Below are 27,771 nucleotides of genomic sequence, written 5' to 3' on the forward strand. Positions count from 1 at the left end.
TTAGGAATGGATTTCTTCACCACAGATCACAATTACATGATCAATGACATCTCCAATGTGTAGATAGGCATGTGAGATATGTTTTAAGACAGGCTTGGAAAAAAAAGGTTTAAGTGTGAATTATAAAGCATAAATACCGAGCAACTTATAATTTTAAAATGAAGACACTTCATGTGTAGATAAAATGAACAGAAACTTCAAAACTGATCAGTTGTTAAGAGCTTTGATTGAACATGTTGCTGATTGAGTCTCGCTGTCACTGCAGCATGCTCATCTGAAATCTGGTGAAAGGGACGTGCAGGAAATGAGATCAAGAGTATAAATAATGACTGCAGGTGTTCTCACTCTGTCAGTCAGGATATCACAGTTGACTGCGGCTTGAATAGAAAGCCAAATGCTACAGAGTGGCTGATCACACAAAGCAAATGGCTGTAACGTTGCATGTCTGTAGTGAAAACACACTGAAACATTTACAGTTCATAAAAACAGCACACACCCTGAAATGCAGATGATTGCAGATGCAGTAAACACAGTTAAGATCAACGTCTGTGGCTGTTGTTGGTGTAAAGCTGTAGTTGAAGCAGCTAATTAAAAAAAAAAGTTTGAGGTAATATTAAGATCATAATCTTTGGTTAAGGTTAAAGTTGGTTTAAATAACTGCAGCTTTTGTAAAGTTTGAAATATGTTTGTTTAAGAACAGGAAATGAAAATGTTCTGCATTCAGGAGAAAAGTTGTTAGAGTTGAAGATTAACATCACACCCTCCTGTAGTATGAGACCACTTCCTTTTATTGGTTTCCTCCTATGATTTTGTTGAGTCATGTTGTTTGACACTCAGCAGGCGGAAAACACATATTTATTCAAACAGCTTCATAAGATGAAATATCATTAGCGCTGGGGTTTATGGCCAAAAATAATCAAATCTCAAATTTTTTTTAGCCTAATAACTGCAGACTGCTGCTAGCTACCGTTAGCTACACAGCAGGTAGAGGCAAACTGAACAAAGTGTAATCTGGGAACTGTTCAGTCGACTCCCAGCACTTCAACTCTTGTAATTAGAGATGATACTTTGTCAACAAATACAAACTGAGTTCACAGTTGAGTCATTTTCAGTTTGTCCTTGTTGTAGATGAGACTGTTAAATTCACTACAAGACAGAACCAGCTAGCCCATCAATGAACTCGCCTTCTGGAGTCACGACAGTCCTGGACTGTCTTGACTCAAAACAGCTCATGTATCAACTCCGTTAAATCTTTGACTAAAAATAACATTCTTGTACGTATTGTAATAATTAGACATTTTACATATCGTACAAAAACAAACTCGCCCTTTACTGTAAATCAAACAGTAATCAAAACTGTGGCTTTCTTTTAATGCTAGCAATCATTTAGCCTCCTACAATCTGAACCAGAGTCAGATTTTGGCTATAATTGAATTGAAGTGTCCAGTCACTACTTCTCTGCATACCTTGCACATGCACGGACCCTCTTACACATGCAGGGATATTTACACATACAGTACAATGCACATTAATGTACAATCAGACTTAACCACTACAAACTATGTTTACATGTCTCTTTTTTCTTTGCATCTACTTATGTATTTTTATCTTGTAAAGGTTTTATATATTGTGTTTATAGTTTAAATTTTCATAGTTTTATATTTAATTCTCAACTTTACTTTAATTATCTATGGCAGCCAGAGGGGAGCACAAAATAAGAATTTCAATTAATTGCTCTCTTTGCGTGTGAAAATTAAGATTTGAAGTGAATTGAATAACTTCCTAGCAATAAAATAACACGTCCACTCACCTACAGTCATCTCCAGTTTGTGGAAGAATGTTTTACTGCGGTTATTGTCAGTGTTTTCTGCTCCACACCAGTAAGTCCCAGCGTCGTCAGTTGTTATGTTTCTCACAGTTATGGTGATATTTTTCCTGTCTGTGTCATCCTCCATTGAAAACTTCCCAGTGTTCGTATCGAGGTTTGTGGTGTTCCATAGAGGTTGACATATTGATGGATCTTCTCCCTTACAAATGAATTTATTATTGGGAGCACCTTCTGGGTAAACACACCAGTATTTGAAATCCTGTCCAATCGTTGGGGATCTTTTGGTGATAGTAACACCTGTGGGTAGATAGAAAAAGTCATTTAATAAAACATTAGCAAAAAAAGGTCTATCAATGTATTTGCCAACAGAATCTAGCAATGTCTTAATATTCAGTATGATCAAACATCAGAAGTTGTGGGTGTGTTTTACTGACTTTTAATCTCCAGTTGTATTTTTCTGAGTGAAACTCTGTAATTTCCTTCATTTGATTTGACTCCACACCGGTAGACACCAGCATGCTGTGATCTCACATTACTGATGGACATGTTGAAGCTGTTGATGTCTGTGAGAGTGAATGTCCCGTTTGACTTTACAGAAGATTGTGTTGATAAAATCTCCTCACAGATTTCATTGTTGTCTTTGCAGATAAACTTGACATAGGAGTTGTATTCGTTAGGATAATCACATGTGATGGTAGTTTTAGCTGTTTTGTATGCAGTTTGATTAAATGACTTCTCGCAGCCATCTTTTACTGCAAAGAAAAAAGAGAAGTACAACATTTAACATGTTGTAATAATATAACACATGATAAATAGGGGTGGATGAAAAAAGAGTTGTGATTCTTATCTTCTACGATTCTGAATCAATTCATAAATGCCAAAAATCAATTTTTGAAATAACATTAGTTCATAACTTTATGTTGTCAGAGAGAGACCAACATTAGTAAGAAAGTGAACTTTATTTCTATAGTGTTAAAACCAGAGTTACAAAGTGCTTCATAAAAATAAAATACCATAAAATATAGGTGCAAAAAACTTGTGACACTCAGCAGCTACATATTTCTCTGTTCTCTATTTCTTTGTTTAGTGTTTGCAGGTTACGCTAGCCCCCTTCATTTTACAGCAGTTGGGGAAATAACAGACATGATTTTCCTTTGGTTTGACAAGCTGCAGCATTTATTAAGTGACACACTGGAGTCTGTACTGTACATTTAATGCCGGACTGACAACTTACTGCTAACCTTTTCCTCTGCTCCGCTAGCATTCACCATCACTTTCCTGCTGCTCACTCTCTCACATAACCTCTCATGCTACACGTACAAAATACAAACTGCCCTATTCCTTAAAAGGAGCTACGCTACCAAGAGTTTCCTTGGGAACGCCATAGAGGTTAACTCACATAACCTCGTTAACCAGCAAACACAGACGTGGGGACGAAGACGGGAGAGTTTCTGCCGAAAACAAGCACCAAGACTTGTTGAGACACGAGAGCAGCTCCTTGTGTTTACAGCAGAGAGCAGGAGGGAGGACAGACGCCTCAATCTGCTACTCTGTGCTGTGACTCTGCTGCTGCTGCAGACACTTTCAGTTTGTTATTGTAGCATCAGTCATCTGACTAATTATTGATAACACACTTAGTATTTTACAAATTGGGAGTTTTTTTAATTTGATGAACCTGGGTGCTGATATGCAAAAATGAACCAAATGGGTTTTATTTCTATAAAAAAAGAAACAACGGTGGTGGCGGTGGGCAAGTAATGTAACAAGTAACAACAACTAATGAACACGTATCGTTAATCACGATGTTACGATGGTAGAGGCTCAGTGGTCGTGGCTGTTAGCCATTGGCGATGGACGATGGCATCGCTCACCCTACTCTGATCTCAGCATCTCAAATGTGAATATATGTTTCTTTAGTCTTCTATGACAGTAAACTGAATATATTTGGGTTGTGAACTTTTGGTTGGAACAAAACAAGACATTTGACTTTGGGGTTTGGGAAACACTGAACGACATGTCTCACCATTTTCTGACATTTTGTAGACCAGACAACTAATCGACAACTAATCCATTAATCAAGAAAACAATCAATAGATTAATAATCAACATTATTAATCGATAATGAGAATAATTGCTAGTTTAAGCCCTGATTTCATTGTTCTTATATAGTCAGAATTAAATTAATGCAGTTCAGTTTTTTCTAAATTAAAAAGCCGTTTACACATCTCTCTGCTTTTTTCTATTCGTCAGTGACCTTAATCAAGACCAGTCAGCTTAACTGTCAGTTATGTTTCATATTGTATTTCAGTGGACACAAGTCAGTGGAGTAAGTAAGTTAAAAGAGTGCCCCTCTTTCTATATTTCAATTGAGAATCAATTCTGAATCAAATCGATAATTATTGATAATCATTACAGTAATAGTGTAAAGTGTGTTTTATTCCAAAAGATTCAACTTCCACCTCTGCTAATTTCTTTTGGTTATCTAACTAGATGATGAAACACTTGACAAAGAGGGTGATTCTGTTGAATGTGGAAGGTGTGGTGGGATAGAGATGTGAAATACACAAGCTAATTTGTAAATTCAGGACTATTGCCACCAAATTATGAGTTGTTATACATGGTGGATGTGACCTAAACCTACAGTATGTGTGGTAAAATCTAAACAAAACATCCTCTTTATTGATGCAACATTAATGGATTAAAAATAAAAGTAAATGTCTCTTACCATCCTCCAATTTCCATGTCACAGTGGCTGTTAATAAAAAAAAATAATTACAAAATGTGGGCTCAACTTTAATTAATTGTAGTAATATTAGCTTAATGTTACTTTGTATTAAACAGAAGTATTTTAGTATGAAAATCATCATTTTGATCAACAAAGTATTCTGTATTACACACATACTGTATGTCTAGTATTTTGTGACAAACCAAACAGCTGGAAAATTGATTGATTGATCAATTCATTGAGTTATGTTAGCATATAATCGTTACCACGAGTTTGGTTCTTGCACCCTTTCGAACATACAGACAGGAAACGTTTTCAGGACTTAAAATGGCTGCCGAAAAAAGCAAAAATATCACAGATGTGATTTTTGAAGCTGCTCTCGTTGTCTCTACTTTTAGGTATCACACAAAACAAATCTGATTTCTTGTTGTATCCTTAATAAATTAGCATAATTTTTGCATTTTATATTTAATTGTCAAAAAATATCAGAAATACATTTAAAAGCATCACTTCCTGTGTGCAAAGGGATTTTTACAGGTTGTCAGTATCCAAATCAAAAACATCATCTTTGATCGCTGCGTATTTACATCACATCAGATAAACTACCAGGCAGGAAAGAATAAAACCTTTTAACAGACTATAGATTGTATCACTGTTGAGTTGAATAATTACCCAAAATATTTAAATATATCTATATAAATGAGTAAAGTTAGTGAGCTTTTTTAACAGTACTATACTGTAATAATAAATAGAGTGCTACTGTGGCCTGTCTTAAAAAAGTTGAGCTGTAAGTGAAACCACAGAACAGGATGTATAGAAACTGGTTAATTACTGAAGAGGCAGAGCTGTAACAGTTGTCAATCCAGTCTATAAAGTCAGTAATCAGGCAGTAATAAACCTTTTTTACCTGTCATCAGTGAGAGGACGAGCAGAAGGAAACTCTTCATGTTGTTCTTGGGTGAATAAATTCTCAGCAAGATTATTTAACTCCAGTCGGTTATGTTGGTTCTTCTTTTCATTTCTGACATTCACCGTCTGCACAGGCGTTTCCTGAGCTAATATTTTGGTTAAAGTGGTCCGCCCCCGATTCTCATCATCTTCCCCCTTTTCTTCTTTTCTTATACATCATTGCTCACCGGGGGCCAGATGTGTAAAGGATGTGTACGCACATAAAACATGCATATAGTATTTATAAAAACAGAGTGTACACGTTTTCCCAGAGCCAGCTGTGAATTATGTAAGATTAAACAAGGTGAGAGACAGAATATTAATATAATAAGATATTGTTTGTTTAAACTGCACTCATCAATCAAAGGTAATTGCTTTGTGTGATCAGTTTTATCATTCTTTTATTTTGCTGTTAATAATCTTTTTTATTTTATTCTTAATTGTGACCCTGTTTTCAACATGAGCTCTACAAATGAATCATTGATCACATTTCTGGTGTTTAAAAATGATAATGAGATATTACTATTTAATGACAGCTGTTGTGGCTGTTGGAAAACTTTGCTGCAACACAAGCAGTTACTTTCCTTCCTGTTTGTTTAATAGACAGATCTACAGACTGGTGGAGCAGGCAGCATGTTGGTATGAAAACAGCTGATTAAGGGCGTGTCTACATTCAGTTATTGCAAATTGTGGGAGTGGAAATAAGGCTTGTGCACCAGCGCCTAGCTCCTCAATGACTGAGGTTTGAAAAGAGGAATCTGACGAAAATAACATGTCTGCATATTTCTGGATTTTGCCCCAGAACTACACAGGATTAAACCACAGGAAACACCTGCAGATGGAGTTTTAGTTGATTATGAACTTATTCACCATGCTAAATTTATAGTAATAATATTAAATGAATGGACTGCTGTTGTAGTGAGTCAACAGTATTTTATAGATTATCCCTGACTCTGGCCAATATCACTGTAGAAGTTTAACTATTATTCACCTTTCCTATACTTCCCTGCATCCACCACAGGGAACATTTCAGAAATCAGGCCCCTCACCCTGGAAATGTTGAAAAAGTCATTCATGCTCAGATCACATCAGCTCTTATGACACCTTGTACACCTGCCTCTCAGTCAGTCTGCACTAGCTCAGCTACAACTGACCCAGAACTCTGCAGTTAAAAAAGACAAACAGTTTATAACACATTACTCTGGTTTATAATGCAAGAAGGAGCCTCCAACTTATATAATATATAATATATAATATACTCAAAATAATAACAGCAATCAAAGGCAAAGCTGCGGTAAACAAACAAAAAGCGACCCACTCACCCTCTCTCACTCTCTCTCTTACCAGCCGCCATGCAGGTAAACAGCTGGTTATATTAACTATGAATATCATACTGACCTGATTCTATCAATAATCACTGTGATTGTGCATTAAATAATGACAATATAACAAATATAACGGTAACAAATAACCAAAATATACACCATCACAAACTTACTTATTTACAATTCATTCCAAAATCACTATAACTTCATTTATGGCTCCTAAACTTGGTGCATGAGGGTGTCCACTATGTGGCACTAGAGAACATCCACTAATTATACATCATGTTGCTGTATGTCATGTGTAGACCACACCATGTAAATTCCATGTAAATCGGATGATGTTTGTCATTTAAGGCTGACTTGCTGTTGTCAGTAGGAGGCGCTATGACTATGACTGAATATTGACATGTAGATGTGTTCTGGCCTGGACTCCAGTCAAGCCTGTGAAATTTGGGGCAGACTGGACAAAGTCCAGTGGAGTTACCACACCTTTCTGTTTCATGGTGAAACATGCAAATTTACCAGTACATTATGACAAGAGTGTTCTGTGAAAAATCAAGATTTTGATAACTTTTCATCACAAAGGTCTTAAGATGACACTGACAAAATTTGAAGTTGGTTGATCTTTAGGAGGAGTTTGTTAAAATACAACGCCTGCAAATGGCAAAAACTGTGCAAAAAGTGCAAGGTAAATTCAAAATGGTTGACTTCCTGTTGGACTTAGGGTATGGCTCCAGGAGGCTTTTTTGTAAGTGTGGACATGATACATCGACCTACAAAATTTCATTGAGTATTTGTGCTAAACTAAGCTAACTGTCTCTTGGCTGTAGCGTCATATTTAATGGACATGAGACTCAAACTCAAACTACTACTATAAATTCTTTGAACCTGCATTAATTGATTTTTTGTCCTCTTGTTTTCAGCAGAAACAAATAGTGAACACAACTCTGACATACCACTTTTTAATTTGGTATGGCGAGCTAGTTAATCGTTTGTCTGTCCACCTGGTGAATGAAAGTCCAATATTCACTCTTTCTTAGCTGTTTTTGCTCCCTACCAACTCCTGAGGGAAATATCTGGCTCTTTAGCTGCTGTGTCTGTTTGCTGTTTGGTGCTGAGCATGTAGTGTAAAGTGGCTTCTTAGAGCTTTTTCTCTGAAAACAGCTGCCTACAGTCTCTCCCTGTAAGACTTGAGTTTTTTATCAGTAGTTTAGCCACCTTCACTGCATACAACACAGGTGCTAAAGCGTCAGAGCTGAGATCAGGAAATACAGTCACTCTGCATCCTGCTTTCCTCCATTTCCATCATCTCTCTCTGTTTCCATCAACACAAAACAAGAATCTGTAAAAGTTTACATCCTGTCATGTTGTTAACCTGCGTTAGTCTGTGTATAAGGAAGGACATGGCTAAAAAAAAAAAGGCATCGATTCCACTGACAAAATACCAATTGACTCAATGTGGTAAAACAGCTTTGGTTTCGACAGGAAGCATGAGCTGTTTGTTCTACCGAAATACAACATCATCATCAACAAGACAAGTGCATGGCCAAGAGAAAAATAATGATAGAAAATTGCACAGTTTGTACAGACATTTGCTAATTTCACTCTTTACCTCAAGATTGAACGAGATGACAGAAGCTATAAATGTGATATTCACACCTATTTATAATATCACTTCTATCGAAAGCTGCAAGAGATGTTAAACTAAGCTCATTTTTACTTTGATGTTCTATTTTAGCGTACAAGCCTGACACTGATGTTGCCTAATGCCTTTACTTAGAGTGTAGATGATGGTTGATTGTGTCAACAGCAGCACTGAAGTCCTGAAGAACCAAAACAATTCTCAAAATCAACAACTGACTCTTTAATATGAGGTGCTCTGAAACCAAACTGAAATACAGTCTGTGTTTTAGTTCAGACAATGTTGCAACTGTCCAAAAAAACCACAAAAGCACAAACAAATAAAAATAACCATTTACATTTTGCTATACATGATTTACAAAAAAGACACAAGGTAAAGGCTGAACAAAGATAATTAAATATATCACTATTATGTACAGGCAAGCAAGGGAAAAAATATTTACATACATATAGGAACAACAAATGGACAACATAGAATGGATACAACACAAATGCATACAAACATACAATACAGAGTGCAGAAATAAATAATTTATGAGTAGAAAAGTGAAAAGTCACTGTATATACATACAGTAGGTGGTTATTTATATTAAATTCAGTATGTGCTGAATCTGGTGATAGTATCAACACTGATGTTGTGGTAGACAGAGCCACAAGTATGCAGAGCGTAAAACAGGAAGGAAGTGAAAGCCACAAACAATTCAAGAGACAGTCTCAGCTTGTCTGAAACACCTGCTCCATGTGAGCCTACTTGTTAGTTTGCTCCTCCACTGGCCCCCACCCCTGCACGGGCCCTAATATCCTTCCACTACAGTAATAATTAACATTGTATATAACATAATAACAATAATAATAATAATAATAATAATAATAATAATAATAATAACATACTTTATATAACACTTTTCAAAAACAAGTTTACAAAGTGCTTCACAGACATGAACCTCGGGACTGAGAGCAACAGCTGGTCCACAGATCTTAGAGAACGAGCTGGGCTTTAAGGGATGAGAAGGTCAGATATAATATATAAGATGATGATATAAGATGGGGCTAGGCCCTTCAGAGATTTAAAAACAAGCAGTAAAATTTTAAAATCAATTCTAAAAACCACAGGTAACCAGTGCAATGAGGCGAGAATAGGGGAAATGTGATCATATTTCCTAGCCCTTGTAAGAACCCTGCTGCAGTATTCTGTACAAGCTGTAGGCGGTCCATGGTGCGGTCCAGCAAATAAGGAGCTGCAGTAATCTAAATAACTAGAGACAAAAGCATGAATGAGTATTTCAGCACCACTGAAAGAAAGAAAAGATCTAATCTTTGCAATGTTCCTGATTTGAGTGATAGCTGATTTGGTGATTTTGGTAAAATGTTTTGAAAAATTCAAGTCTGAACCAAAGATTACATAACATTTGTTTTCTTTTTCCTAATTTCTCTTGCAGATTACCATCTAATTGACATTTGTATATTTATTACATGAATATAGAGTAATGAAACGAGCGGCTTCGCTATTTACTGAATTTTATTGACTGTTTCAAAATACAGAACAGCTGTTTCAAACGCTTGTTGTTTCGCTGCTGCATCTTGTTGGCTCGTTTTTGGCAGCTTGTCATAAGCTTCAAGGAGACTACGTTTTTCATTGAGAGAAGATGACTTTTTCCTTTTCTTTTTCCCATCATGATTTCAATGTGCACGCATCACCAGCCTCAGGTAACCAGCTGGCAGGCTGACGAGTTGTGTGTTTAGGCTGTGGGGGGGCCGCAGTGGCGCCGCAGCAAGAAAGTTGAACCAGAATCAACTTTTGGAGAAACGCAACCCGTAACGCTGTACAACCCTGCCATGAGGGAAGACAAAACATTACTAGGAAGAGGGGAGGACGTTTCTCTTTGTTTGATAAGGTTAAAAGTAAAAGTGAGGCTTAGCTGACGGCTTCCCAACGCATTTTAAAAAAGACAAGAGAGAGAGAGAAGCAGTGGTCGAATGAGCTAGAGAGTGGATGAGGAGAGCGAGCGATGGTAGCAAGAAAGCCGGTGATTAAGAGGAATAAAACGTTATTTTCTGAACCTCTGTAGAAATGCTGCCTGCAAGTCAAAAGTCAGGGCTTCAACCTGCTCTGAACGCTTCATTTGCATTTTCTTTTCTACCTTGCCGATGAGCTGATGTCGGCTCGTCACACATGCCCATAAACGGCCTTGGTTTTTCCATGTGTTGTTTGCGTTGTCCACGCTCATATTTCAGATGTATTTGAGAAGTTGACATTTCGAGTAAAGACCTAGCCGAAGCCCAAAGCTTTCAAGAGTTGGCCAATCAGAACAGAGTGGACTCATCAGGAGGGGGTCTTAAAGAGACAGGAGATAAATCGGCCTGTTTCAGACAGACTGAATTGAGGGACTACATAAAGCATCAGTATGAGTTAAATAAAGAGTTTTTTGAACTGTGATTCATGCAAAGATATTCCAGTAGAGCCCAACATTAAAAAGTAGAGACACGTAAATATGCAGAATACATCTTTACGTGGAAGCAACAGTTGAATGTCTCAGTGCAGTTTGTGGCAGACCTGCTGCTTATCTGAAAGATTGGTTTGATAAAACGTCACAGCAACAGCTTTAAATTATCTTTTAAAATCTGCTAGTTTGCTTGCCAAGGCAAAGAGAAACACCACAAACACCTCTTACAGGAAGGAAGGAAACATGAGCTATAAGCAACATGTCTCAAAATGTTTTAAGTAATATTAAAGTGACACATTAATCTGACAGGATGAGACTTTTGCTTTGGTTTTGAAAAGTTTTCACTAGATAGCAGATTGTAATACCGATTGTAAGAAACTTTAAGAACTTTTACTTTAATTATCATATTTCTATTATTCTATTAGTGTTCTAATAATTTATAATATTGTTCTAATAACCCAACAGATTTTTCTAATGACATTACTCAGTTTACTATTGATGTGTAATTAAACAGTAATTAACAGTAACAGTAATTTAAAGTGACAAACAATAATATAATGCCTGCCATAGTCTGACTTATTTAAAATTACTACCACAAGCAACATGTGATAAATAAACATTTCTCTTCAACAGCAATGTGGGTTTGTTTTTTCAGTGGTTTAGAAATAAAGAGTCACAACAACCAGCAATGTTTGGTGCTTTTTAATATCACACAAGTCAGACAAACTGCAGGGACATGGACTGTGACTGAAATAATTCACTATTGAATGATTCTATGTAAAAGATTATTTAGTGTCAGATGTCAAAAAAACTATTTTAGACACTACTTATTAATTCATTCTCTGTTTTTGCAGTGCATGGTTGTAGATAGCTGTTAGTTAGTGATTATACACCACTTTTCAGCATATTTTCAGTCCACAATATAGGTTCTAATAATTCTTACTAGACATTTGAACAACACTACAAACACATATAGTGAATAGTGAACTATGTCTTACACTCGTACCTGTGACTTTATAAAGGTGTTATCTTAACAGCACAAAAACCTGCACAGCAGCAGACACACAGCAAGCTAAAAGAGGCTGAAAAGTTCCATAAAGCAGCAGAGCTGGATAATCAGTCTTTGTGGATTCATCAATATGAAGAACTTCTTTCACATAATTATTTAATGAAGTGGTACCATAGAAGAACAGATTCATTTGGCTTTAACACATTTTTATTTGGTATTTGGAGCAAAATTTTTTAGTCGACTAAACTACACACATAAACTACAAACAAGTAATTGTTGAGTCAGTGGTAGCAGCAACTCCTTCAACCTTTTGATTTATTATTCAACACAAACCCAAATCTACACTTCAGGCTACTGTAGCAGAGCTAGGACAGGCTCTTGTATTTTATTCCTAATTGATGGAGCTGGAAAACAATTAGTCAAAAATGGCACCAGTGTAGCGGGAATACAAAGGATGCCAAAACAAAACTGGAGTTCTGAAGCTAATACTAATATTTTAGAGATATGAAAATCATTTATTATACAATATTTTTTCTTAAACATAAACACATAACATAAAAACATCATAAAGAGTAAATCATTGTGAACAAGCTTTGTAATAAGTGGAACATTTTACAGTTGTCACTGGGTTGCAACACACAACTATTTTCATTATTGATTAATCTGCAGATTATTTTCTGGATTAATTGATTAATAACTTAGTCAATGGAATGTAAAAAAAAATGTGAGAAAATGTCATTCACAATTTCTCAGAGCCCACAGTGATGTCTTCAATTTGCTTGTTTTGTCTAAAATGTTAAATATTCAATTTACTGTCATATATGACAAAGAAAAACAGTGAATTGTCACATTTGAGGAGCTGGAACCAAAAATTTGGCACTTTTGATTGAATAATGACTAAATGGATTAATTGATTATCAAAAAAGTTGCAGACTCATTTTCTTTTGATCAACAAATTGATTAATCAGTTAATTGTTGCAGCTCTAGTTGTCAGTGCTCTTTGGTGGACAAACTAAATTACCAGACATATATATTATATTTGACACTTCTGTACTGCAGTTCCTTGTTACTTATTGGCCACTATATACAACAATATATACAACAAGCATATACAACAATAAGTCTTGAATGAACTCTATTGTTGATTCAAACTGTCTCACAGTTGAGCATAAGGACTCATCTAGTCTCTACAAATCAGTCTTGTCACCAAACTTTGGTGACTTAAACAATGCGGCAGTGAATCCTGTTTTAAGTTGACTGGGCCCAGAAACTGAATATCTTGGGGTGTTAATTCCTACAGTCTGAGCTGGGCTTCATTGTAAACAATCACAAACCATCCAAAATTAATCTTTATCATTTATTTTGTAAATTTAATAAATTCCTGCCTGGGTCGTCCTCATTGCTGTTGTGTCTTGTTGACTGTCAGTAAGAGAGGATCCTCTGAAGTATTTGATGATTTATAGACAGTAGAGTTTGGACCTTGACTGTTCCTCACAGTAGAATATTCACAGGCAGAGGAGCTGGGTCTGGGGATCAGCGCTTCAGAATTAGCTTTGTTAGTGCTGCTTTGAAAGATGATGGTGGAGTAATGCATTGAGGCGCAGGGGTTTGTGGGAAAGTTGGCAGTGGCATAAATTGTCTCCACTGCATTTCCTGAGCCTGTCTCCTGGAGGTGCTCCTGCACCTCCTCATAAACGTTATCCTTCCAGGGAAGAACAAAAAATTGAGTGAGTAGTTGATATTCAAACAAACAATAAGTATTTGGTAGATGGACATGGTGTCAGTGTGATGGACGACTCATTGCGCTCCCTCAGTAGAATTTACTCACTGACAAAAAAACTCTCTTATACTTTACAGCTATACGTCTTATTTAGTCATACATATTGATAATGGAAGACTAAACACCAGGTGCATTTCCATCCACAGAAACAGAAAATTCAAACAAATCCCTTTTTTTTTTAAGAAAAACATGTTTCTAGTGATTTTCTGCCATTTATTTATATACTGTTATAATGTAATGCTAGCTGTCTACGTTAAACATGGTCAAAGTGTTCAGAGCAGGCTGAACACTTCTATTGCAGAGTTACGTCTACTTCCCCATCAAATTGACGTCACATCGTTTGCGCATTCCCACAAACAGCCATCTGTTCATGGATTGTTCACGTTGTCCACTCTCATATTTCAGATCAGCTTAACAGCACTGATAGAACCACGCACTAAAACAAATTTTCTGTTGCTGCTGATTTTCTGGAAAGTCGGTTAAAATGTGTGCTTCTGTCTCATGTCAGAGGCTCTCCAGATAACAGGTAAGAGATTTGTTGGTTTGTTGGCTGTCAGAGGTGGTAATACACTAACTGAATCAGAACACTGTAAGTGGAATATTCATCAAATTCAACAAATCTGCCACACGTTGCTAAAGAGAGTCTGTCATTGCACTGCAGTGAAAACATAACACTGCATCGTTGTGGCTGACTGACAGTTTATCTCTATGAAACAAGAGTCCCGGGAGCTTATATTCACAAGCGTAATACTTAAAAGTCTGGCATCATTTATGTACTGCTCTTGTTTTTCTGACAATATGAATACCACCTATAAAGTACTACCACACACAGACACATTTATACTAACCTCTCTGATGTGCTGTGCTGCTGCTCAATTCCTTGTGGGTTTTGAACATGAAAATCCTGACAGAAAAAGAGAGAAAGCAAGAAAAGAAAGAGAAGAAAAAAGGAAATGAGCAGAAGGATGGAAGTGGATTAATTTCAGCACTTTTCGTCAAGTTGTTATCTATACAGTTGTTTATCTATGTAGCTTAGAATCTATCTCTATCTATCTAATTATCTATGTAGTTTGGTTTCACTGAATAGGATTTAATTGTGCATCCCCCAAAATGAGCAAAGATAATATGTCAACAAAATTTCAACTTACACACATGATAAAAGTCATGTCTATTAACTTCTGACGTCTTACAGTTTGTCTGCTTTGTTTTTTTTAGACATCACATCTTCACAGGATAGAGGAGTACATGAATGTGGTTTTGTGTGTACAGTATGCATGTGTGTGTTTCATGTTCTGCAGTCTGGTAATGAACTCCCTTACGTTTGTAGATGACGATCACAATTATCACAAGCAGCAGCAGCAGCAGCAGCACAGCTCCACAGATGATCATTATTACCTGAAAGTCTCCTGCAAAATAAACCACACAACACATAAAATGTCCAGCATCATTTAAAACACAGTGAACACATGGAATCATCACTCAAAGCTGTCTGTGTCAAGAAATTTAACAGGAATTTACAGAAATTAAATCATCAAAAAAATGTTCAAACACGTAACATTTAAGTTTGAAGATATCAAATTTGCTTTCTCACCATGATTCACAGATCCAGGTGATGTTGGTGATGGTGTTAGTGGTGGTGTTAGTGGTGGTGTTAGTGGTGGTGTTAGTGGTGGTGGTGGTGGTGGTGCTGAAAGCAAAAAAAAAAATGCATTCAGGTTGTACATGTGCATTCATATATTAACAAGGACAGAAAAAGAAAAATGCAATTTTTCTAAGCCTGACAGATAAAACTGTTTATTTATTCAGTATTTTTTAATCTTTTTTTTTTCTCGTTTCCTCATTGCCATTGTTTACTAATATATCAACCTCAGCCAAAAAAACACAAAATATCTAATTAAATGTTATTTAATTAACTAAACAACAAAACAATGAATACATGAAAGAAAGAAAGTAAGATGAGTGAATTTGTGGAAATAAAACTTTGTTGAACAAATGGCTTTTTGACATGTCACAGCAGGAAAACCACAGGAGTAAATGATAAAATGAATGATTCAGGGTCCTGGTATTGCACATGCTGGCTCAGTGTCACACTGTCATGGTTTACGGGGACATTTGAATAGAGCAGAGTCATTGTTAATGTTATTAGTGATACCTGTACTTTCCTACTATGTCAAAATATCTGCCATTAACGTAATGTGGCCCCTACTTTTTCAGTTTGTTCCATTTCCTGTTTTGACTCTTAACTTCCTGTTGCTATTGCTGGCTACAGTAAATACAATTAGAGAGTCCTGATCGGTTCACACAGCACTATACATTTCTCAAAGCTGGGAACAAAGTTGCAAAGTTATGTTTGCTGTTAACTAGCTTACTTTATGTTGTTGTAGCTGTTTCTATGATTCAATTCAATTTTATTTATATAGCACCAAATCATAACAAAAGTTATCTCTTCACATAGAGCAGCTCTAGACCGTACTCTTTAATTTACAGAGACCCAACAATTCCTGATGAAAAACTTATTTGAATTTTTCACAAACGATCACTAAACCAGATGGTTTTATTACTTTGTTTGGTCTGGAATCTGATTTATCAAAATATATTAAAGCATCTTTTCACCCAACTATGTAATATAACATATTTTATTGATAATATTAGCTTGTTACACAATAAGAAGCCCATGCCATTTTGAACTGCCACACTCAGCTAACATCTGTTATAAACACAATAAACACAAATACCAACCTGTTGTAACAGTAACATGAGCAGCTGTTTGGGAGAAATGATCTAATTGGTGCATCTATGAAAATAGTGCTCGATGTTTTTCAGACTATTGTAAACTAACATTTCTTGTGCTCTTTCAGCTCCTCTAAAGTTCATTAATTAACAAACAGACAAAAACCAAAGAATGTAAAAAACAATTCCCTGTTTTAAATGAGGTTATGTGCCAGATCTGCTGGTTGCCTGGCGACTGCTCAGAGCCAAGAAACAGTTCAGCTTGTAGCCTCATAGTAGCTTCAGCTGAACTTACATTTGTATTTTTACACAGCATGAGGAAAAGGAATGGATTTCTTCACCACAGATCACAATTACATGATCAATTACACCTCCAGTGTGTTTATAGGCATGTGAGGCAAAGTTTAAGTGTGAATTATAAGGGATAAATATTGAGGAACTTATAATTTTAAAAATTAACATGTGTAGATAAAGCGAACAGAAACTTCAAAACTGATCTGTTGTTAAGAGCTTTGATTGAACATGTTGCTGAAATCTGGTGAAAGGAACGTGCAGGAAATGAGATCAAGAGTATAAATAACAACGACTGCAGGTGTTCTCACTCTATCAGTCAGGATATCACAGTTGACTGTGGTTTGAATAGAAAGCCAAATGCTACAGAGTGGCTGATCACACAAAGCAAATGGCTGTAATGTTGCATCACTGTAGTGAAAACACACTGAAACATTTACAGCTCATAAAAACAGCACACACCCTGAAATGCAGATTATTGCAGATGCAGTAAACACAGTTAAGATCAACGTCTGTGGCTGTTGTTGGTGTAAAGCTGTAGTTGAAGCAGCTAATTAAAAAAAAAAGTTTGGGGTAATATTAAGATCATAATCTTTGGTTGAGGTTAAAGTTAAGGTTTGGTTTAAATAACTGCAGCTTTTGGTAAGTTTGAAATATGTTTTGTTTAAGAAAAGGAAATGAAAATGTTCTGCATTAGGAGAAAAGTTGTTAGAGTTGAAGATTAACATCACACCCTAGTATGAGACCACTTCCTTTTATCAGTTTCCTCCTATGATTTTGTCGAGTCTTGTTGTTTGACACTCAACAGGCGGAAAACACATATTTCAGCTTCATAAGATGAAATATCATTAGTGCTGGGGTTTATGGCCAAAAAAAATCATCAAAAAATTATTTTTTTTTAGCCTAATACCTGCAGACTGCTGCTAGCTAGCGTTAGCTACACAGCAGGTAGAGACAAACTGAACAAAGTGTAATCTGGGAACTGTTCAGTCGACTCCCAGCACTTCAGCTCTTGTAATTAGAGATGATACTTTGTCAACAAATACAAACTGAGTTCACAGTTGAGTCATTTTCAGTTTGTCCTTGTTGTAGATGAGACTGTTAAATTCACTACAAGACAGAACCAGCTAGCCCATCAACGAACTCGCCTTCTGGAGTCACGACAGTCCTGTAAACTGCAGCTGGTGAACATGAAGTGTAACTAATCATGTTACAGTTTACGGGACTGTTGTGACTCAAAACAGCTCATGTATCATCTCCGTTACTCTTTAACTAAAAATAACATTCTTGTACATATTGTAATAACTAGACATTTTACATATCGTGCAAAAACACACTCGCCCTTTACTGTAAATCAAACAGTAATCAAAACTGTGGCTTTCTTTTAATGCTAGCAATCAATTAGCCTCCAACAATCTGAACCAGAGTCAGAATTTGGTTATACTTGAATTGAAGTCTTCAGTCACTACTTCTCTGCATACCTTGGACATGCATGGACCCTCTTACACATGCAGGGTTATTTGCACATACAGTACAATGCACATTAATGTACAATCAGATTTAACCACTACAAATTGTGTTTACATGTCTCTTTTTCCTTTGTATCTACTTTTGTAATTTTTTCTTGTACAGGTTTTTTATATTGTGTTTAAAGTTTAAATTTTTATAATTTTCATAGTTTTATATTTAATTCTCAATTTACTGTTTATTATCCATGGTGGTCAGAGGTTACGCCAAAGTAAGAATTTCATTGTAAAGCGGAGTTGACTGTTCTCTGTGCACATGACAAGATTTGAAGTGAATCGAATAACTTCATAGTAATAAAATAACATGTCCACTCACCTACAGTCATTTCCAGTTTGTTGAAGAATGTTTTACTGCGTCTATTGTCAGTGTTTACTCCTCCACACCAGTATGTCCCGGTGTCGTCTGTTGTTACGTTTCTCACAGTTATGGTGATATTTCTCCTCTTTGTGTCATCCTCCATTGAAAACTTCCATGTGTCCCTGGGCTTTGAGGTGCTCCATAGAGGTTGACATATAGACGGATCTTCTCCCTTACAGATGAATTTCTTAATGGGAGCACCTTGTGGGTAATTACACCAGTATGTGAGATTTTGTCCTCTAGTTGGGGATCTCTTGAAGATTGTAATACCTGTAAATAGAAAGACAAAGACAAATTCTAATTCGAACTCTTTGGCATTTTTGGCATCTCACTTTCTTTATTTCACTTCAACTTTCACTTCATGTTATCTGCACGCATATTTACATATTTTTTATGATAGTTGTTTTTTTTACTAAATATCAAATGTCAGCCAAACTGCCAATACAACATCTGAATGTGTATAAATTTGTGTTAACGTCTTTTAAATCACCTGTTGTGTTGAGTCATGTTTCACTGATAAACAGAAAATGAAAGTCAGAAAAAAGCCTCTAACCAGTAGAGGAGAGTTGAATCTGTATTACTCACTTTTAACCTGCAGTTGTATTTGTCTGAGTGAAGCTCTGTAACTTTCTTCCTTTGATTTGACTCCACACCAGTAGACACCAGCATGCTGTGAGTTCACATTACTGATGGACATGTTGAAGCTGTTGGTGTCTGTGAGAGTGAATGTCCCGTTTGACTTTACAGAAGATTGTGTTGATAAAATCTCCTCACAGATTTCATTGTTGTCTTTGCAGACAAACTTGACATAGGAGTATTTTTTAGGGTAATCACATGTGATGGTGGTTTTAGCTGTTCTGTACGCAGTTTGAGTAAATGGTGTAAATTGTGTGCAGCCACCTTTCACTGCAAAGAAAAAAGAAACGTAAAACATGTTGGAAATGTATCAGCACGCTCATACAGTAAAGGGTGCATCATGTGCATTTATCTTTTCATTATATCTGCCTCTTCTGTCCTGTAATGTTTGCTTCATAACAAATTGATTTCCTGTACATTAGAAAGTTGGAGGAGAAGCAGACCTCACTGAATGTGGGAAACACACTAGTAACTTTGTTGTTCATCTTCAAAATAGACAAGCTTTTTTAAATGTATTGACTTAATAATACAGTCCTCAGGACAAAGATGAATTAATTACTCATACTTTGTACCCTATCACCCAGAGACTAATGTTAGCAAAGCACCCAACCGCACCATGAAACTGACCACACTGCAGCACTTTACAAAACTTCAACCAACTGGAGAGGTGAAGAAAGTCGGCTGCAGTGCAAACTGAAGACAGAACGTTAACAACACAGCAGAGCGTTTCGTTTTTTCCCCTCCTTACTCCAAAACACACAGACCAACTTGTGTTTTTACAAAAGACATTAAGCCAGTGATGTTGGTAAGTAAATGATACTTTCATTTCATTATTGTTATACTGAAGAAGACTAAGATGCTTCCAAATGAATGCAGTTCACTTTTCTAAATCAAAAAGCTGCAAACTTTCACACACTTTTCTCTACTTTTTTCTGTTATTCAGACGTGACCTTCATCAAGACCATTTAGTTTAAATGTCACTCATGTTTCATATTAAAGTTCACTGGACACAGGACACCAGTGAATGGCACACAGTGTGTTGAAGGAAGCATTAGAAGAGACCAAAAATATCTTTCTATTTATTGAATCAAGAATTGGTTTTGAATCGATAATCAATTCTGAATTGAATCGTGACACAAAGAATCAGAATCAAATTGTGAGATTCCCAAAGATTTCCACCCCAATGGGATAGATATACTGTAATTATAATGTGCAAACAAAATACAGATACATTTCTGAAATGTCTGTGAGTTGTGTTGTTACATTTTTGTTAGTTTTCTTCATGTTTTCTTAGTGATGTTTTGTTAAACTTCACTCTGTCTTTGATACAGATGCAGCATCTCTTACCGACTTCCAGTTCCGGTTCATCAGGTTCCTCAGGTGGCTTAAGTCTTTGGTAAAATTTACAGTTGTACTTCCCAGAGTCATCATGTTCAAGTTGTTTAATGGCCATCCTGAGGTTTTTATTTCTTGTATCATGGTACAGGGAAAATCTGTCATCCCCATCCCACACATCCTTTGTAGTGGTTTGTACGCTTGCTCCTCTGGGATTAATAACCTCTATCTTTTGATATTCCTGATCTTCTCTTGGGTATTTGCAGGTGAATTCAACCCATCCTCCTTCACATCCCTTCACTTCAGATGAGACCTCACAGCCTGTTGATCAGACAAAGAGAAAAGTTCCCATCATGTCAGACACTGAAACAATCCCAGAACAGTCTGAATAAGAACCGTATCAACAAAACATCCACTGTCTCATCATGCTGGTAAACAGACTTTCTGGAATAATCAATAGATCACAGAGTTGTTCAATTAATCTTTTTCAACGTGTATTTTATTCATACATATAGTGTTTTTGTTGTAATTTCTGTATAGATTCTGAAAGGCCTCTACTCCTAAAATCTAAGTTAGTATAAAGTTATGAAATACATTCTTTGTTGTAATTTTACAGTGTAACAGCAACTCTGCAGCCTACCACGGTGTATTTTTTGGTTCTACCACCAGGAGTCGCCAAAGTCAGGTTTTCAGATCCCAGTGGCTTCATGATCCAAGATAAAAATTGAAATAAGTTTGACTTTGTATTTCATCCTTGACAAATATTAGGACTTTTTATTTTACGTTTTTTACAGTGTCAAAAATGTTTGTGTCAGTGCTTGTTCACCAGAGGAGTTTTTATGCACTCATTATCTTTTCTTTAACTACCGTGTTATAAATGATTAATACTGAGTGCAAAACAGGTGTTTTTACCAGTCCCAGCGACCCGTACACTGTTTAAAAGAAAAATCCCCTCCAGACATGTTTTAAGACATAAAAATACTTTTTCCACAAAACATTGAATTACTTTTTAATGTTTTTTTTTAATTACATCTATTCCCTTTCCCTCATTAAAAACCAGAATCTTTGACGATGTAAATATTGTTCATTTCAAAAGTCAACTGCTGGACACCAGATGTCTCCTCCTTCACTGTAAAGTTCATTCCCAGTGTTTGTGCACTGGAGGCTTCAAGTTTCCACATCACACTTGTGTAAGGGGAAAACTGGACCAGGATTGGATACAAACTATTTGTGATGTCACAAATCATGATTGTAGGCCCACCTCGTAAAATTTGATTTTCAGTGAGCTCAGAGAAACTTTCCACTTTCAGCAGATAAATGTGAAAACAAACTCTGCACATACATCATTCTGCACAGTGAAGCTCAAACATTCAACTGTTCAACACTAACAAGCTAGTCCACCAACCAACACACACTGTAGCACTTAAAAAAACTTAAACCAACTCCGATTGAAGAAAATTACTCCTTTCATTTCTAAAGCACTGTGACTGGTTTTGGATAATGGTAGGTTTCCCTGGTGCCAACGGTGCAGCAGAGAGGCTGCTCTCCACCTCTGGAAGGTTAATAACAACACAATGAAGCAAGTCGCCTCTCCCTTACTCCAGAGCAGTTAACCAGTGATGTCGGTCGGTAAATTACACTTTCATGTAGTGAAACAAAACTAGCACCAACTAATTTGCTTCACTCACCTGCCAAAAAAACAACGTTAGTAGCTGTAACATTCACTAGCAATTTGACTGATGGACAAAAAAAGTTAATTTTGCACTCTTCTTTCATTTCATTTAACAACAATTAGTTGCAAACTGTTAAATTAATCACCAACTATTTTGATAATTGATTAAACATTTTGAGTCATTTTTTCAGTCAGTCCAAATTCTCTGATTCCAGCTTCTCAAATCTGAATATGTTCTGGTTTCTTTAGTCCTCCTATGTCCCATGACAATAAACTGAATATATTTGGGTTGTAGACTGTTTGTCAGGACAAAACAAGACATTTGAGGACGTCAACCTTCGGCTTTGGGAAACACTGATTGACATACATTCTGACAGACCTTGATGACCAGTCATCTTAACTGTCAGTTATGTCTCATATCGTATTTCAGTGGACACAAGTCAGTTGAGTAAGAGCCTTAAAATAGTGCCCCTCTTTCTATTTTTCAATGGAGAATCAATTCTGAATCAAATCGTGATACAAAGAATCTGAATCAAATTGATCATTATTAATAATCATTACAGTAATAGTATAATATGTGTTTTATTGCAAAAAGATTAATTTTCCACCTCTGCTCATTTCTTTTGGTTAGTAGCAAGTGGTCATACAGGTTTTTTCAGCTGTTGATTCTACTGTAACATTTATATACAAGTAAAACAGTGAATTTTCTGTCTAATTAAGAATATTGCTGCCACTCTGACTGCAGCTGGAATCGTTACCATGAGTTCGGTTCTTGCACCCTTTCGAACATACAGACAGGAAACGTTTTCAGGAGTTAAAATGGCCGCCGAAAAAAGCAAAAATATCACAGATGTGATTTTTAAAGCTGCTCTTGTTGTCTCTCCGTTTAGGCATCACAAAAAACAAGTCTGAATTCTTTTATCCTTGATAAATTAGCGTTATTTTTACATTCCATATTTAATTGTCAAAAAATATCAGAAATACATTTAAAAGCATCACTTCCTGTGTGCAAAGGGATTTTTACAGGTTGTCAATATCCAAATCAAAAACATCATCTTTGATTGCTGCGTATTCACATCACATCAGATAAACTACCAGGCAGGAAAGAATAAAACCTTTTAACAGACTATAGATTGCATCACTGTTGAGTTGAATAATTACCCAAAATATTTAAATATATCTATATAAATGAGTTGTATTTTATTGTTGGTTAAAGTTAGTGAGCTTTTTAACAGTACTATACTGTAATAATAAATAGACTGCTACTGTGGCCTGTCTTAAAAAAGTTGAGCTGTAAGTGAAACCACAGAACAGGATGTATAGAAACTGGTTAATTACTGAAGAGGCAGAGCTGTAACAGTTGTCAATCCAGTCTCTAAAGTCAGTAATCAGGCAGTAATAAACCTTTTTTACCTGTCATCAGTGAGAGGACGAGCAGAAGGAAACTCTTCATGTTGTTCTTGGGTAAAGAAATTCTCAGTGAGATTATTTAACTCTAGTTGTTATGTTGGTTCCTCTTTTCATTTCTGACATTCACCGTCTGCACAGTTGTTTCTTGAGCTGATATTTTAGTGAAATGTGATCCGCCCCCACTTCTTATCATCTTCCCCCTTTTCTTCTTTTTTATTGCAGCACTGTGCTGTACATCATTGTTCACCTGGGGCCAGATGTGTAAACAATGTGTACGCACATAAAACATGCATATAGTAATTAATTAAACTTAATATTGATTAATTGCTTTGTGTGATCAATTTTATCATTATTTTATTTTACATGAGACATAATTTTATTTTGCTGTAAATAATCTTTCTATCTTATTCTTAATTGTGATCCTGTTTTCAACATGAGTTCTACAAATGAATCATTGATCACATTTCTGGTGTTTAAAAATGATAATGAGATATTACTATTTAATGACAGCTGTTGTGGCTGTTGGAGAACTTTGCTGCAACACAAGCAGTTACTTTCCTTCCTGTTTGTTTAATAGACAGATCTACAGACTGGTGGAGCAGGCAGCATGTTGGTATGAAAACAGCTGATTAAGGGCGTGTCTACATTCAGTTATGGTGAATTGTGGGAGTGGAAATAAGACTTGTGCACCAGCGCCTAGCTCCTCAATGACTGAGGTTTGAAAACAGAACTCTGGCGAAAATAACGTGTCTGCATATTTCTGGCTTTTTGCACACACAGTTTTAGTCTGGAATATATTATATATATTTTTGAGTTTGAGTTTTATGCATCTGGCCCCAGAACTGCACAGGATAAAACCATAGGAAACACCTGCAGGTGGAGTTTTAGTTGATTATGAACTTATTCACCATGCTAAATTTATAGTAATAATATTAAATGAATGGACTGCTGTTGTAGTGAGTCAGCAGTATTTTATAAATTGTCCCTGACTCTAGCCAATATCACTGTAGAAGTTTAACTATTATGTAGTTTATTAAAGCCTTCACCTTTCCTATACTTCCCTGCATCCACCACAGGGAACATTTCAGAAATCAGGCCCCTCACCCTGGAAATGTTGAAAAAGTCATTCATGCTCAGATCACATCAGCTCTTATGACACCTTGTACACCTGCCTCTCAGTCAGTCTGCACTAGCTCAGCTACAACTGACCCAGAACTCTGCAGTTAAAAAAGACAAACAGTCGGTAACACATTACACTGGTTTATAATGCAAGAAGGAGCCTCCAACAGTTCACAGATAAATGTACAATCTTGTTGAAGGCAGTAGGAGCAGATTGGCTTCAGATAGACTGTTGCACTTTAGTGGTGAGAGTGTGGCTGTCAAAGTGATCAATCTGTGTTAGCCGATTATGTTTTGTGTAGCGACTAATGGAAACAAAGTAAAAAGTGTCTGAGAGGCTGAATTCAGACCTTGTGTGCTTGACTGTCTGCTGAGATCAAAAAGATATGTTTAATAACTTTTATTGATGAAAAAGATCAACTTATTACAAAATATACTCAAAATAATAACAGCAATCAAAAGCAAAGCTGTGGTAAACAAAAATACAGCGACCCACTTACCCTCTCTCTCTCTCTCTCTCACCAGCCGCCATGCAGGTAAACAGCTGCTTATATTAACTGTGAATATCATAGTGACCTGATTCTATCAATAATCACCGTGATTACGCATTAAATAATGACAATATAACAAATATAACAGATAACCAAATAACCAAAATATACACTATCACAAAATTACTTATTTAAAATGAATTCCAAAATCACTATAACTTCATTTATGGCTCCTAAACTTGGTGCAAAATTTTAAAAAGCATCTTATCAGGCACTACTTCTATTTGTGTTTTCTTGAAATAATGTCATATTTTCTGGTTTGTATGTGTTGTATATTTTGTCCATTATGTTTGTATGTTGCCATCTTGTTTTATCTTTTGTCTTTTGTGTCTGTCCGTAAAACACTTTGTAACAATTGTTTTGTGTTAAAGGTACAAATACGACTTATAATATCAAGTATGAGATGAAGACGACCGCCTGCTGTAAAGATAAATCTTGTTTAGTATCACTATAAAAAACATGTTTCATACATGAAATAGAATATTAAAAGAAATTTACAAGAAAGATATGAAAAGATATGGAAAACAAAAAATGATTAAACAGTGATAAGTGTACAAATACATTATGAAAGTATGAAATGATGCAACTTTTGTTGCAACTACTTGTTGCATAACAAATTGCACATAGTGTATACTGCATCTATGACTCCAGCTAACAATTATTTGTTTGTTTGGTCTATAAAATGTCTGAAAATGATGAAAAAATCCAACGTGATGTCTTCAAATTTCTCCTTTTGCCTGACTAACACACCAAAATCCAAAGATATTCAGTTTACTATCAGCTGGAAGCTGGAATTTGAGAATCTGGACAGTTTTTCTTAAAATGACTCAAAACGATGAATCAATTATCAAAATAGTTGGCGATTAATTTTCTGTCAATCGACTAAACGGTTAATTGACTCATCATTGCAGCTCTAACTGCATTTATATACAGTATATTACATCCTGACATCAGTCTGAGGCTGATGGTGTGAGGAAATGTGACATTCAGGATCTTAACACACTAAAAGAAGTATTTTGTGCAGCAGTTTTGGGGAACAGTGGAGTTTGGGCGATGAACTGACATCCACACCTTGTCAAATAATCTTGAGTCTTTAATTCAGATCAGCTAGTCCTCCGACCCCTGATATACAGCATCATTCATTGAACCAGTTCTTATCCTGCCCATAAACCAGGACTGACACATTAATATATTACCTCAGACCCCTGACCAAACAACTGCCATATTATTGATTAAAACTGTCTATTTCTTATATAATATTAAGTACACCTGTATGCAATCCAATGCAATAGTCCTGGATTAACTTCTATCATATAATATTAACTCACAGAGGTGTTGTTTCAGTCCTTTTTGAGGTGGTGGTTGGTGGTGGATGTGTTGAACTGCATTGTTGGTTGCACATCAGGTAACTTGGTGTACATCAGTGCAGAAGTCCTCTGAATAAATCTTGATAAATCAAGCAAAGATGAACAATTTAATCTTAAGCAGTTTAAAAGTCTGTGTTTGGGTTGGAAAAGAAAAAAGAATGAACTGAAATCTTGGCAAAGCTCACAGCCTGGAAACCTTCCTCAGTGCTCCTGCGGCTTGTTGACAGTAGAGTAGAGAGGGTTTTCAGAACACCTGGATGGGTGATTGACAGTAGAGTATTGACCATTGTCCTTCACAGTAGAATATGTGTCACCACTAACTTCCCCTGGGCTGGTTGGATGGTTGATGTTGGAGTAATGCGTAAAGGCAGAGGGGTTGGTGGGATGTTTGGCACTGACATAAATAGTTTTCAGTGCAGTTCCCGAGTCAGGCTTGTGGGGCTGCTCCTCATAGACAAAATCCTTCCAGAGCAGAATGAAAAATACAAGATGAATAGTTTACACACAATCACAACAATAAGCACCAACAATGCTAATAACAGAGGTTCTTAAAGACAGTTAGACCTCATCAATCATCTGGTTTGCTCCCAAAAACTGGTAACTACTCTTTAATCCCCAGAATTATGGCAAAAATAATGGCAGCGTTTCCTTACAACACACAAACACACAAAGCTGCACTGGGTCAACAGCAGCCACGACATCTCCTGAAACTGAAGCTGAGGCTGAGTTTTTAGCCACGCTAACACCAGCTGTGGCTGGCAATGATGACCTGACAGTCCACCATGTTGGTCCAGACTCCAGACTGAAATATATCAACAACTATTGAATGCACTGCTATGAAATGTTGTGCAGACATTCATGGTGTCCAGAGGATGAAGCCCTCTAACTTTGATGATCCACTGACTTTTCATCTAGCACCACTAGCAGATTGACATTTTTAGTTTTTAGTGATATATCTGGGATGGATTGCTATGAAATGTGGTACACACATATATGTCCCCCTCAGATTGAACTGTAAGGACTTTGGTGATCTCTTAACTATTCATCCAGCGCCATCATCAGGTCAAAATCAAAAA

The 27,771-nt window shown here is 36.3% G+C and overlaps 1 protein-coding gene and 1 long non-coding RNA gene across 4 annotated transcripts in view; one reads left to right on the plus strand and one right to left on the minus strand.

The window, feature by feature from the left end:
* LOC122980086 (polymeric immunoglobulin receptor-like) overlaps positions 1–27,771 on the minus strand; it is a 36,816-nt gene that overhangs the window by 4,210 nt on the left and 4,835 nt on the right. For 2 of the 3 annotated variants that reach the window (XM_044347794.1, XM_044347793.1), the window contains exons 4-5: positions 19,191–19,511; positions 1,811–2,125 (exon numbers count right to left, since the gene is read on the minus strand). In XM_044347794.1, coding sequence (XP_044203729.1) covers positions 1,811–2,125; positions 19,191–19,511 — 636 coding nt within the window. Of the gene's footprint in view, positions 1–1,810; positions 2,126–19,190; positions 19,512–20,588; positions 20,898–23,661; positions 23,798–27,771 lie in introns of those variants that run through there. The other variant, XM_044347795.1, reaches the window with a different exon arrangement.
* On the plus strand, positions 20,502–21,363 carry LOC122980091. The gene is made up of 3 exons (XR_006402993.1): positions 20,502–20,621; positions 20,843–21,007; positions 21,193–21,363. It is a non-coding gene; the product is annotated as an uncharacterized LOC122980091 (long non-coding RNA).

Source organism: Thunnus albacares, chromosome 4, assembly GCF_914725855.1.
Source record: "Thunnus albacares chromosome 4, fThuAlb1.1, whole genome shotgun sequence".
Lineage (NCBI taxonomy): Eukaryota > Metazoa > Chordata > Actinopteri > Scombriformes > Scombridae > Thunnus > Thunnus albacares.